Source organism: Rana temporaria, chromosome 2, assembly GCF_905171775.1.
Source record: "Rana temporaria chromosome 2, aRanTem1.1, whole genome shotgun sequence".
NCBI classification, from domain to species: domain Eukaryota; kingdom Metazoa; phylum Chordata; class Amphibia; order Anura; family Ranidae; genus Rana; species Rana temporaria.
Genome location: NC_053490.1, coordinates 216,820,938 through 216,834,321, shown reverse-complemented (window position 1 = coordinate 216,834,321; position 13,384 = coordinate 216,820,938). Strand labels below are relative to the sequence as shown.

Genomic DNA, 13,384 nt, shown 5'->3' with positions numbered 1-13,384 from the left:
CGAAGGAGAGAGGTAAGACCATGACAGTACCTCCCCCTCAAGGGCCCCTCCTCCGCGGTGCAAAAAACGGTTTCTGAGGGAAACGTGCGTGGAAGGCTCGGAGCAAGGCAGGAGCATGGACATCTGCGGAGGGAACCCAGGAACGCTCCTCTGGACCGTAACCACGCCAGTGGACCAAAAACTGTACCCGACCGCGGACCAGGCGTGAGTCCAGGATATTGCTCACCTCATACTCCTCATGATTGCCCACTTGGACCGGACGAGGCCGAGGAACCGAGGAAGTGAAGCGATTGCACACCAGTGGCTTCAACAGGGAGACATGAAACACGTTGGAGATCCGCATGCCAGGAGGAAGCGCAAGGGCATAGGCTACCGGGTTTACCCTGCGAAGCACTCGGAAGGGACCAACAAAGCGAGGAGCCAGCTTGGGAGTGGGCACTCGAAGGTTGAGGTTGCGAGTAGACAACCATACACGGTCTCCGACCTGGTAGGAAGGAGCAGGCGCTCGTCTGCGATCAGCCTGGAGTTTCTGGCGCTGCGCAGAGACCTCAAGGGACTTCTGGATCTGTACCCAAGAGGCGCGTAGGACGGAAAGGTGATCCTCCACAGCCGGAATATCCTGGGGAGAGAATGCCTCCGGTAACACGGCAGGTTGGAACCCATAATTGGCCATGAAGGGAGACGTCCCAGAGGAAGAGTTCACCGCCGTGTTCCTGGCAAACTCAGCCCAAGGCAGGAGGTCAACCCAATTGTCCTGGTGATCGGAGACATAGCAACGAAGGAATTGCTCCAAGGCCTGATTGGATCGTTCTGCGGCCCCATTGGACTGAGGGTGGTAGGCCGAGGAGAAGGAGAGATGAATCCCCAACTGGGAGCAAAAGGCGCGCCAGAACCTGGACACAAACTGACTCCCCCGATCCGACACTATCTCCTTGGGCAAACCGTGCAACCGGAAGACCTCCCAGGCAAAAATCGTGGCCAATTCTTGTGCATAGGGTAACTTCTTGAGAGGAACACAGTGGCACATTTTGGAAAACCGATCCACAATCATGAGAATGACCGTATGGCCTCGGGATGCAGGGAGATCCACAATGAAATCCATCCCCAGGTGTGACCATGGGCGCTCCCCGGTGGCTATGGGTTGCAGCAGGCCCAACGGAAGGTGCCGAGGGGACTTACTCTGGGCACAAACGGAGCATGCCGCTACATATGCGGCGATGTCGGAACGTAGGGAAGGCCACCAGAACAGACGTGAAACAGCCCAGGACAGCTGATTCTTACCAGGATGCCCCGCGGTCTTGGAGTTATGGTAGGTTCGCAACAACCGAGTGCGCAACTCCTCAGGCACAAAACATCTGCCGTTGGGTCTCCCAGAGGGAGCACCAGATTGAGCCGCCAAAATCTGCTCACCAAGGGGAGAGGTCAGGCTGGTGCGAATGGCGGCCAGGATCTGATTCGGAGGTATGACCGAAGTAGGTATAGATTCCTCCCTGGACAGCTCGGAGTACTGCCGTGATAAGGCATCCGCCCTGATGTTCTTGGAACCGGGTAGGTAGGAGACCACGTAATTAAAACGTGACAAGAACAGAGCCCATCTGGCCTGACGTGGTGTCAATCTCTTGGCCTCAGAAAGGTAGGTCAGATTCTTGTGGTCCGTCAGGATGAGAACCGGAACCACGGAGCCCTCGAGCAAGTGCCTCCACTCCTTGAGAGCCTGCACTATGGCCAATAACTCCCTGTCACCAATCTGATAGTTGCACTCCGCGGGTGACAGTTTCCGGGAGTAAAACCCACAAGGAAGCAGCGGACCCTCTGGTGTTCTACGCTGAGACAGAAGGGCGCCTACTCCCGTCTCAGATGCGTCCACCTCGAGGACAAAGGGCAACCCAGGGTTGGGATGAGACAGAATCGGGCCCGACACAAAGGCGGATTTTAGGGCCTCAAAAGCCCGGATGGCCTCGAGCGGCCAGACCTGGGAATTACTGCCCTTCCTGGTCAGATCCGTGAGAGGCTTGGCCAGCATGGAGAAGTCCCTGATGAACTTCCGATAATAATTGGCGAAGCCCAAAAAGCGCTGCAAGGAACGAAGACCACTGGGCTGAGGCCACTGTAAGACAGCCGAAACCTTCTCAGGGTCCATGGAGAACCCCTCAGCGGAAATGATGTAACCTAAGAAGGTTACCTGGGATCGGTGAAATTCGCATTTCTCAAGCTTACCGAACAGCTTGTTCTCTCGTAACCGTTGCAACACTCGCTTGACATCCAGAATGTGGGCCTCCATGGATTCAGAGTATACCAAGATGTCATCCAAATAGACCACCACACACTGCTGCAACAGGTCACGGAAAACATCGTTGATGAATTCCTGAAAGACTGCGGGCGCATTGCACAACCCAAAGGGCATAACCAAGGATTCATAATGACCGGTCCTGGTGTTAAACGCGGTCTTCCACTCATCGCCCGCCTTGATCCTTACCAGGTTATATGCCGCCCTCAAGTCGAGTTTGGTAAAGACCGTGGCCCCCTTAAGGCGATCGAACAGCTCGGAAATCAAGGGTATCGGGTAAGCGTTCTTGATCGTGATGCGATTAAGGCCCCTGTAATCGATGCAAGGCCTCAACTCACCGCCCTTCTTTTTCACAAAGAAAAATCCAGCCCCTGCCGGGGACGAGGATTTGCGAATGTGACCACGGGACAGCGCCTCCATCACGTACTCCTCCATGGCCTCATTCTCCGCAACCGACAGTGGATAGACCCTGCCGCGAGGAGGAACGGCACCAGGTTGTAACTCTATGGCACAATCGTATGGGCGGTGCGGAGGTAGGGCAACTGCGCGCACCTTATCGAATACATCCCGGTACTCCTCGTATTCAGGAGGCAACAGAGAGTCCGAGGAAGTACACAGCAACTTGACAGGCCCATGGATGCAACTAGCCCCACACTGTGGTGACCATGAGAGGATCTCGGCCGATCTCCAGTCAAAAGTCGGATTATGCTTCTGGAGCCAGGGGTACCCCAAGACCACCGAGTAGTGTGGAGACGAAATAACCTGGAAGCAGACTGACTCTCTGTGAACGGCACCAATGGCTATCCCCACTGGAAGGGTCTCATGAGTCACGTGTGACGGCTGGAGGGGTCTGCCGTCTATCGCCTCTAGAGCCAGCGGGGAACCTCGAGCCTGCAGAGGAATGGAATTGGCGGCAGCGAACTCACTATCAATGAAAAAACCACCAGCACCAGAGTCCACCAACGCCTGGGTCGTCACCGAGCCCCCGACCCAGGAGAGGACAACAGTGATCAGTGGTTTATCAACACGGGAACCCGGGGACGAGGAGACTCCACCCAAGATCTGCCCCCGACAGGATCTCAGGTGCGAGCGTTTCCCGGACGGTTCGGACATGCCAACCGAAAATGCCCACCGAGACCACAGTACGTGCATCGGCCCTCGCGTCTCCGGAGTACCCTCTCCCCCTCGGACAGGCGAGCAAACCCCAGCTGCATGGGTTCACCCCCAGACAAGTCAACCCCAGGAGGCGGGGGAGGAGAGGGAGGCACGGGTGGGACAGCAAACGTAGGCGCCAAACTGTTAGGAGGCCTCCGCAGGCTCTCCTTAAAGGAAGGTCTCTCCCTGAGTCTGGTGTCAATCAAAATCAGGAAAGAAATAAGAGCCTCGAGCTCCACTGGTAGGTCCTTAGCTGCAACCTCATCCTTCAAGGCATCCGAGAGACCATGAGAGAAAGCAGCGACCAGAGCCTCATTATTCCAGCCCACCTCTGCTGCCAGGGTACGAAACTCAATGGCGTATTCGGCTACGGATCGTGAACCCTGTCTGACGGACATAAGGAGCTTCGCAGCAGAGGCGGCGCGAGCCGGCACATCGAATACCTTCCGAAGAGAAGCAACAAAACCGGAAAACTCGGCAACCACCGGATTGTTGTTCTCCCATAAAGGGCTGGCCCAGGCCAAGGCCTTGTCCGAGAGCAGCGAGATCAAGAAGCCCACCTTTGATCTCTCAGTGGGAAAGGCATGTGGCAGCAACTCGAAATAAATGCCCACTTGGTTAAGGAAACCTCGGCACTGAGTTGGCTCTCCCCCAAATCGCTGTGGAAGGGGGGCAGAACCGGTCATACCCCGAAACACCGCAGGCGCAACAACAGGTGTCGGGGTAGACTCTGGCGCAACAACCGGAGCGGCAGTAGGAGCGGGCCCAGGAGCGACAACCGACCCATCGGCAACGGGAGCGAAATGAGCCGTGCGTTCAAGCAGGGTTTGCAACGCCACGGCGAACTGACCCAACAGGTAATCCTGCTGATCAAGTCTGGCAACCAGCGTGGGTAGCGAGAATGGCCCTGTACCGTCAGAATTCATGGCTTGGTCCTAATGTCACGGAACCATGAACCAGACGTACAACAAGAGATAAGTGAAAATAAGAAGGCTTTATTGAAAATCAAGCTGTAAAGCAAAAGTCCAAACGGATGGTTAAACAGAGTCTTGCGAAGCCAGAGGTCAGGAACCAGAAGGGTAGTCGGACGAAGCCAGGATCAGGAACCAGCAGGGAAGTCAGACGAAGCCAGGATCAGGAACCAGCAGGGAAGTCAGACGAAGCCAGGATCGGAACCAGAAGCAGCAGCAGTCTTAGAAGCATGTGAACACAGGAGGACCAAGCAAGGAACTGAAGCCACAGAGCTCCTATATATGTGAGCCAGGCATCCAGCTCCTCCCAGTGGGAAGGAGGAGCCGCAGGGTGGGAGGCTACAAGAGTCCCAGAAACCAAGATGGCCGCCAGCACATGTCAAACGAAGGAGAGAGGTAAGACCATGACAGGGATGCAGCACTCTAAAAATTGCAAAGCTTCTGAAGCGTGATCATCGAACAATCAAGCGTTTCATTCAAAATAGTCAACAGGGTCGCAAGAAGCGTGTGGAAAAACCAAGGCGCAAAATAACTGCCCATGAACTGAGAAAAGTCAAGCGTGCAGCTGCCAAGATGCCACTTGCCACCAGTTTGGCCATATTTCAGAGCTGCAACATCACTGGAGTGCCCAAAAGCACAAGGTGTGCAATACTCAGAGACATGGCCAAGGTAAGAAAGGCTGAAAGACGACCATCACTGAACCACACACACAAGCTGTAACGTCAAGACTGGGCCAAGAAATATCTCAAGACTGATTTTTCTAAGGTTTTATGGACTGATGAAATGAGAGTGAGTCTTGATGGGCCAGATGGATGGGCCCCGTGGCTGGATTGGTAAAGGGCAGAGAGCTCCAGTCCGACTCAGACGCCAGCAAGGTGGAGGTGGAGTACTGGTTTGGGCTGGTATCATCAAAGATGAGCTTGTGGGGCCTTTTCGGGTTGAGGATGGAGTCAAGCTCAACTCCCAGTCCTACTGCCAGTTTCTGGAAGACACCTTCTTCAAGCAGTGGTACAGGAAGAAGTCTGCATCCTTCAAGAAAAACATGATTTTCATGCAGGACAATGCTCCATCACACGCGTCCAAGTACTCCACAGCGTGGCTGGCAAGAAAGGGTATAAAAGAAGAAAAACTAATGACTTGGCCTCCTTGTTCACCTGATCTGAACCCCATTGAGAACCTGTGGTCCATCATCAAATGTGAGATTTACAAGGAGGGAAAACAGTACACCTCTCTGAACAGTGTCTGGGAGGCTGTGGTTGCTGCTGCACGCAATGTTGATGGTGAACAGATCAAAACACTGACAGAAGCCATGGATGGCAGGCTTTTGAGTGTCCTTGCAAAGAAAGGTGGCTATATTGGTCACTGATTTGTTTTTGTTTTGTTTTTGAATGTCAGCAATGTATATTTGTGAATGTTCAGATGTTATATTGGTTTCACTGGTAAAAATAAATAATTGAAATGGGTATATATTTTTTTTTGTTAAGTTGCCTAATAATTATGCACAGTAATAGTCACCTGCACACACAGATATCCCCCTAAAATAGCTAAAACTAAAAACAAACTAAAAACTACTTCCAAAAATATTCAGCTTTGATATTAATGAGTTTTTTGGGTTCATTGAGAACATGGTTGTTGTTCAATAATAAAATTAATCCTCAAAAATACAACTTGCCTAATAATTCTGCACTCCCTGTATATATATATATATATATATATATATATATATATATATATATATATATATATATATATATAAAATCTACTGTTCTTTCTGCCCGGAAACTTGAGAACGTCCATAGCAACCAAAAAGTGTCCCTTCACATCAAAAGTGGTTTTAGATAATAAATTAGAACACTTGCAGAATTGAGCGATAGTGACTTGTGGGAAGTTCGTCATCTAACACTGAAAGTGACGACAGCGACAATTCTGCAACTGAGCAAATTTCAGTGTTTTTGATTTGATTAAATTATTGAATACATTTTATTATTATATTATCTGTTATAATTATTTATAGTTATTTATTATATTATAATTTATGATTTCGTGTTTGAAACTTTATCATACTGGGATGTCTACTAGACTCTTGTTTGGACAGATTTAAGTGAGTTATTCCTAAGAATTAAAGGCCTACAATATAAAACGCCAAATTTCCATGCAAAACAATGTACCACTTTCAGCATCAAAAATCGGACATAATCATACCGCTAGGGAGGTTAATACCATAAATGTTATTAGATTATTACTCCAGGAGTATCAAATTAGTTTGGAAATTCTAGATAAATGCTTAAATAATGCCTTACAAGGGCTTTCGCACTGAGGCAATGCGCTGGCGGGATAGCTCCAAAGGTCCTGCCAGCAGCATCTTTGGAGCTGTGAGAGGAGCGGTGAGTTTACCGCTCCTTCACCACTCCTTCCCATTGAAAACAATGGGACACTGCAGTAATACCGCCGGCAGAGGCGCATTGCCTCTATTAAGCCTTTTTCGGCTGCTAGCGGGGGTTAAAACCACACCGCTAGTGGACGAATACTGCGGCGCCGCTTAAAATAGCGGCGTTATACCGTCAGCGCACCTCCCGCCCCAGTGTGAAAGTGGCCTTAGTGGGTGGCAAGCGGTTAAAATACTTTCTGTAATGTTTATATTTTCAGTTACTTTCCAAAAGTCCAGTTCTACTAGCGATTTAAAAAAACAATTGGGTTGATTTGCTAAAGACAAATAGGCTGTTTACTTTGCAAGGGAAGTTTCCCCATAGGTTAGTGAATGTGGTGAAACTTCACTTTGCAAAGAATACCCAACCACATGCAAGGAAAAAAAAAAACAGCATTTGTGATGGCACATGGTAGGATGAAGGAAGTTAGAAGAGCTTCTCCTCAGTCAATAAGCTCTGGGGAAAGTTCCCTCGCAAACTGCAACTTTATTTGCAAGGTAAACAGTCTATTTGCCTTTAGTAAATCAACCTCATTACATACCCAAGTCTGAAAGCTCAGGTTTGGGACCTTTGAGAGTCAACCATGACTTTGTATGCCATTATTGACTTGGTCAATTAATTTTGCAATACAGCAAGGAGTATGTCTGTCTTTACATGTTAATTAACCATAAGAGGTACAAGGTGACGCTGACACAAAGTATTGGAGGTCTATTAAGACAGCTTTAAAGGAAACCTGTCACGGGAAAAACAAGGTGGATGTCATTGATGATTTCTCCACATGCAATTACTAGTTACCCGGCTTCCATTCTAATCCTCTTGCTCAACTACTTTGAGTCACTGCCCCAGGCCCAATATGCAGAAAAAGGCCTCTGACGTTTATTTGACTTTCCTGATCCTCATACATCTTCTAGGTCTGTGACTGAGTTTGTGGGATCTCAGTGGAAAAAGTTTTTTCTAATTAATTATGTTTTTAAAATGTCAGAATTGATCAAACAATCCCCGTAAAGCATTTTATTTAAAGTGGAACTAAAGTTCTTCTGTAAGGAACAGCGAGCAGGCAAACTTTTATGGCAAAAGAGACATGCAATAAAATGCCATAAAATGCCCCTTCCTGCCTGCTCATTGTCTTTTCTGGTGCTGTAAACTGAGCTGTGCAAGTGACGGAATGACTGGCTGCATGCGCAGGAGTGACATCATCCCGTGCTGGCCAGTGAAGAGGAGACCCGAAGACTGAGGCCCCATACACACGACCGAGTTTCTCGGCAGAATTCAGCCAGAAACTCGGTTGGAGCTGGATTCTGCCGAGAAACTCGGTCGTGTGTACACTTTTCAGCGAGGAAGCCGACGAGGAACTCGTCGGGCCGAAAAGAGAACATGTTCTCTATTTCCTCGTTGTTCAATGAGAAAAGTCGGCCCGCCGAGCTCCTCGGCGGCTTCCACACTGAACTCGACGAGGAACTCGATGTGTTTGGCACGTCGAGTTCCTCGGACGTGTGTACAGGGCCTGACTGATAGTGCCAGTGAAAGACCGGTGGACAATTGAGTAATAATACCTTTTAGTTGTGCTTTAATAGTCTATATAGGCTTGAATTATATTGCATGATGTCATAGTATCAAAGGCAACAGTATTCTGCACAGTATTACTGTTGTACTTTTTGTTAAATTGGAATGGGTTATGTTACTGGTGTACTTGCAAATATTGCAAAAATTGGCACAATGTACGGTAAAAAAAATTCAGGAGAACATCTACTGGGTTTTTACAAAACAGTGCATGAACCTTAATAAAAAAAAATAATATTATCCAAAGTTAAAACAACAAGGGCAGAGGATTTAATAGATGGAAAGATGAAAAAATGACAGAAGGTCAGCTTTAATTATATTTTTGATGTTTCTAGCTCAGGCAGAAATACATTTTCTAGGACCTAGCTATTTGTAGGATGTGATTTATTGCATCAGTGGTTAACATATCATTTTTATTACTCGTAATACATTTTATATACAAATTTTATGGAGAGCTTTATTTATAGGTCGCATGTTTTTACTTCCAGATAAAAAAGCTGAAGAAACTTTAGTCCCTTATGGAGAACCATTTTTTGTCAGATGTCCACTTGAACCTCCAAAGTCCAATAACAGTTACAACATAACCTGGTTTATAAATGGCTCAAATACAGAAATTTCCACAAATCTACAGGCAAGAATTCATCAAAATAGCAACTACCTGAAGTTTTTTCCTGCGAGGCTGGAAGATTCAGGCTTTTATTTATGTGTGTACAGGTAAGAGAAAATGATGAGACCCTGGTATATGGGTGCCTATATAGAGGTACATCCTTTCTAAAGAGTAATGAAACAAATACTGTATTTGTCAGTTCATCAAATGATTACCAAGTATCAACAAGGGCAGCAAGGAATTCTATCCCACTGGGGCAATTCACTGGTGTGATGTGCTGTTTGATGGAAAAATCAAAATCCTTTTAGTTTTCTTGTTTGCCAATACATTTAAACGGCTAAATTCACCTTTCAGGAAAAAAATTATAAATACTAGGGATGAGTGGGTTGTGAGGCATAGAGGGTGCAAAGGTGGTAAAAGTCATTGGGCGCCAGACACTTCTTGAATGCAAAAGATTTTTTTTTCGTTTAACCCCCCTGGCGGTATTCCCGAGTCTGGCTCGGGGTGGAATTTCAGAACCAAAAGCGGTAACCCCGAGCCAGACTCAGGATCGCCTCGCAGCATCCACAGGCATGGTTTACTTACCTTGTCCCTGGATCCTGCGATGCCTCTCCGCTGTGTGATCGAGCGGTGTCCTCGCTCGATTCACACAGTGCCTGTGTGTGCCGCCGATCTCCGTTCCCTGCGACGTTACGACGCACAAGGGCGGAGATCGGCGCCAAATTCAAAAAAGTAAATAAACACATTACATACAGTATACTGTAATCTTATAGATTACAGTACTGTATGTAAAAAATAAACACCCCCTTTGTCCCTAGTTGTCTGCCCAGTGTCCTACATGCACTTTTATATAGTAAAAACTGTTCTTTCTGCCTGGAAACTGGAGATTGTCCATAGTAACCAAAAGTGTTCCTTTACATCAAAGGTGGTTTTAGACCAGCTAGAAAACAACGCTAATAAATTAGAATCACTTGCAGAATTGAGCGATAGCGATTTGTGGGGAAATTCGTCATCAAAAAAATAAAAGTAATGACAGCGACAATTCTGCAACTGAGCAAATTTCAGTGATTTTGATTTGATTACATTATTGAATAATTTTTATTAGAATTATATTATTATTTGTAATAATTATTTATAGTCATTTATTATATTATAATTTATGATTTTGTTTTTCAAATTTTATTATACCCGAGATGTCTACTAGACTCTTGTTTGGACAGATTTAAGTGAGTTATTCCTAAGAATTACAGGTCTACAATGTAAAACGCCAAATTTCCATGCAAAATAATGGTACCGCTTTCAGCACCTAAAACCAGAAAGAATCATACCGCCAGGAAGGTTAACAGTCCTTTTATACTTTTCAAGGGAAAGAGGGTTGGGGCCAGAACACACTTTGTAGTTGCAATTTTAATAGGCAGACTCCGAGACTTCAAAAGGACGACAGCTATAAAGGGAAAGGCCCCAGCAAGGTGCCACTTCTGCACATGCAGGTTTGCTGTCCCATATGGCTACAGTACTTAACAGTTCTTAATTCAAATGTAACAGTTCTCTCATCTTCACTATAACTTATACTTGTAATCCTTCAGGCCCCTGAGCTCATAGTCTCTCACTGGACACTCTGATTCACTGACTTTGAATCCCATGAGCTCCTCAAGGCTTTTGCGGTGGTATCTCCCTCAATCGTCACCCATGCTTCCCTGCTGGGTCCCTAGCATGGCACTTTGGATACCTTCAAGCGTCACCCCTGCTGACCGACTCGCTCCCTAGCTCGACACACATGGCTGTTCTGCAAGCGTCACCTCCACTGGTTGGGTCCCCAACTTGATCACCGCCTGAAGTTTCCCGATTCTCCACCGTGCCAGTTCGGAGAGAATACTGCTCCAGTACTTGCTTCAGTTACTCACTGTGGTCCCTGGTAAAGGTGGTTGGTCCCTTAGGGGCAATAGCTTATCTTCTACCTCCAACCATGACAGGTTCTCCAATCGACAGAATTGGCACTTTAGGTTGGACTGCAAGCTGCAGTCCCAACACTGCATTGCCCTATTACTTCTGGATAGGCCCTCACACAGCCTGGCAGCCAGATGCCCCCGGGATAGGCCTGATCTCCGGACTAGCAGCCCGGGGCAGATGACACATGTCCACCCAGATGACAGTACGTGGGTGGCACAGAACATAGATCACCTGACTCGACCCAAATATATAGGCTCTACCAGCAGGCCAAGGGATTCAAGAAAACACCTGCCCATTGGCTGAGATACCCCATATACCTATAACCTGACCTTGAGTTGTCCTTCTCACATCTAGTACCACCAAGTGCCCGGCCACCTAGTGGCTGAAGAGAAAAGTACAACAAGGCCAAACTTAGTGAGATTCAATTTATCTCTAACAATTTAGCAATCTTAGCTACTCCTGACAGGGAATTTGGTGAGGACTCAGAGCTTTCTGATTAAACCCCAGGGCGCTACACAAATATTGCAGGGGTGCTAAAGCTTTTTCCTCTTTATGTATTTTGTGTAATAAACTACCGAACAGAATATAAATAATTCACCAGATTCAAAAAATATACACCATACATATATACAGTACATCTGTAATCTACATAACCAAATAATCCTATTTTATCTAACTTGGTTTCTTTTGGGAACATGTCTCAACTAGGTAATTGGTTTGATTCTAAGAGTAATGTTTTATTTTCTTACATACACAGAGATACAAAAGAATGTCGGCAAGAGGTCTTAGAAGTGAACGTGTTTCAGAATGATAATGGTTTGTGTTATAAAGAGGAAGCATTGTACACTTATCGACATTTCAGGGACAAATCATTGGTAATTGAATGTCCATTTGTTACTGAATATGTTGATGCTGCGACTGCACAGTTCCACTGGTTTAAGGTACCTCAATATTTTAATTAATAGTTTTAATTTTTACTGTAGGAAATGAAATTATAATTATTTTGGGAGCTATAAAGAGGTGTATATGGACAAACAAATGTGTATAATGAAAAATCTTGTAGGGTTTGTTGGTCAGCAATTTTCAGTGGACTCAGCACAGTCAAAAAATAGGTCTTCCTTTGCTTTTATTTGTCAAACTAAAGCAGTTGCTGTTTTGAGCACTGCAGTACCACCCAGTGCTGTAACATAGACTGCATGACTGCCATGAGCAGAAATGTGAAGAAGCCCTGAGATAGGGATCATAGCTGGGGGGGGGGGGGGTTAACACTTACGGTTGCCCTCTGAAGAGCGATCCCCAGTGGATCACTTTCAGAGGGTGTTTATCAGGTAGGGTGGAGGCATTATGTTGTCTCCTGACCACCTAGTTTACCACTCAAAGCCCGCACCACAGCAGGGCAGTTGCAGTGAGGCTAAATTCACTTGAATAGGTTACATTCCACAGGTCATGTTACATATAACATGCCACATATATGTATACCAACTGTCTGTTTTTTTGGTTTTTATAATATTTTTCAATATAAAAATGAAAAAGAATAAAAGAAGTCATGCAAGATTACAATAGCGACCTGTCATAGAATACACACAGTAATACACTTGAGTGCCGAATGAAGCCAACAAAACTACTACATAGTTCAGCTACAAGAAATTGCGTATACTACAGGAGAATCAAATAAATTAGTTCAGTAGGTTCGGTAGGTTCGTGAGGAAGCTTTTCCAGTGCCTTTAAACCCAAATAAGTAAATCAGATGCCTACTGGATTCTTATGGAGAAAAAGAAAGAAAAAAAGGAGAAGCAAAATGAGGAAAGGTAGGGTAGAAAGACAAAGCTTGTCACGCCTGGGCTTAGAAAGAGTCAATATCCCAGACAGGGAACGTTTTTTACAGCCTCAAAGAGGGTCTTCCCTGAGGAGGGAGTTCCCAAACCGCACGGTTGTGATCTACCTTGTCAGCCAGTCGTGCCGTTAGGGATTCCACGATCTCTACCTCCTTAATCTTAGCATAGAGTTCAGTTTGTGTCAGCTGTGTTTGTCTCTTCCATTGGAGAGCTATTAAGCACCTGGCAGCCGTTAAGATATGACTGGCCGCCAGTTTCTTGGCTAAAGCCTGGTATACACAATCAGATTGTTGGCCAACAGAGCGTCAGACTTTTGTCAAAAGGGCGTGTGCCTGGATCTTGTCTTGCATACTAACGGCCCACAATTGTCGGCCAACAAACACAAATGTAGTCACGTACTATGTGGAATTTCAGCTCTTGAGTGCCACCCTTTGGGCACCTTCTGCTAATGTCGTGTTTGGTGAGCATTGATTACTGAGCATGCGTGTTTTTACTTTGGACTTGTGTGATGGACTTGTGTACAGACGATACGAAAATCTGACAACAGACCGTTGTCCGCTGAAAATTTACTAGCCTGCCATCCAATAATTGTT

The 13,384-nt window shown here is 46.4% G+C and overlaps 1 protein-coding gene across 2 annotated transcripts in view; it reads left to right on the top strand.

Annotated features, from left to right (window-relative positions):
* IL1R1 (interleukin 1 receptor type 1) overlaps positions 1-13,384 on the top strand; it is a 96,212-nt gene that overhangs the window by 41,356 nt on the left and 41,472 nt on the right. Inside the window, exons 3-4 of one of the 2 annotated variants that reach the window (XM_040336413.1) lie at positions 8,888-9,113; positions 11,714-11,831. In XM_040336413.1, coding sequence (XP_040192347.1) covers positions 8,888-9,113; positions 11,714-11,831 — 344 coding nt within the window. Of the gene's footprint in view, positions 1-8,887; positions 9,114-11,713; positions 11,898-13,384 lie in introns of both variants that reach the window. The other variant, XM_040336412.1, reaches the window with a different exon arrangement.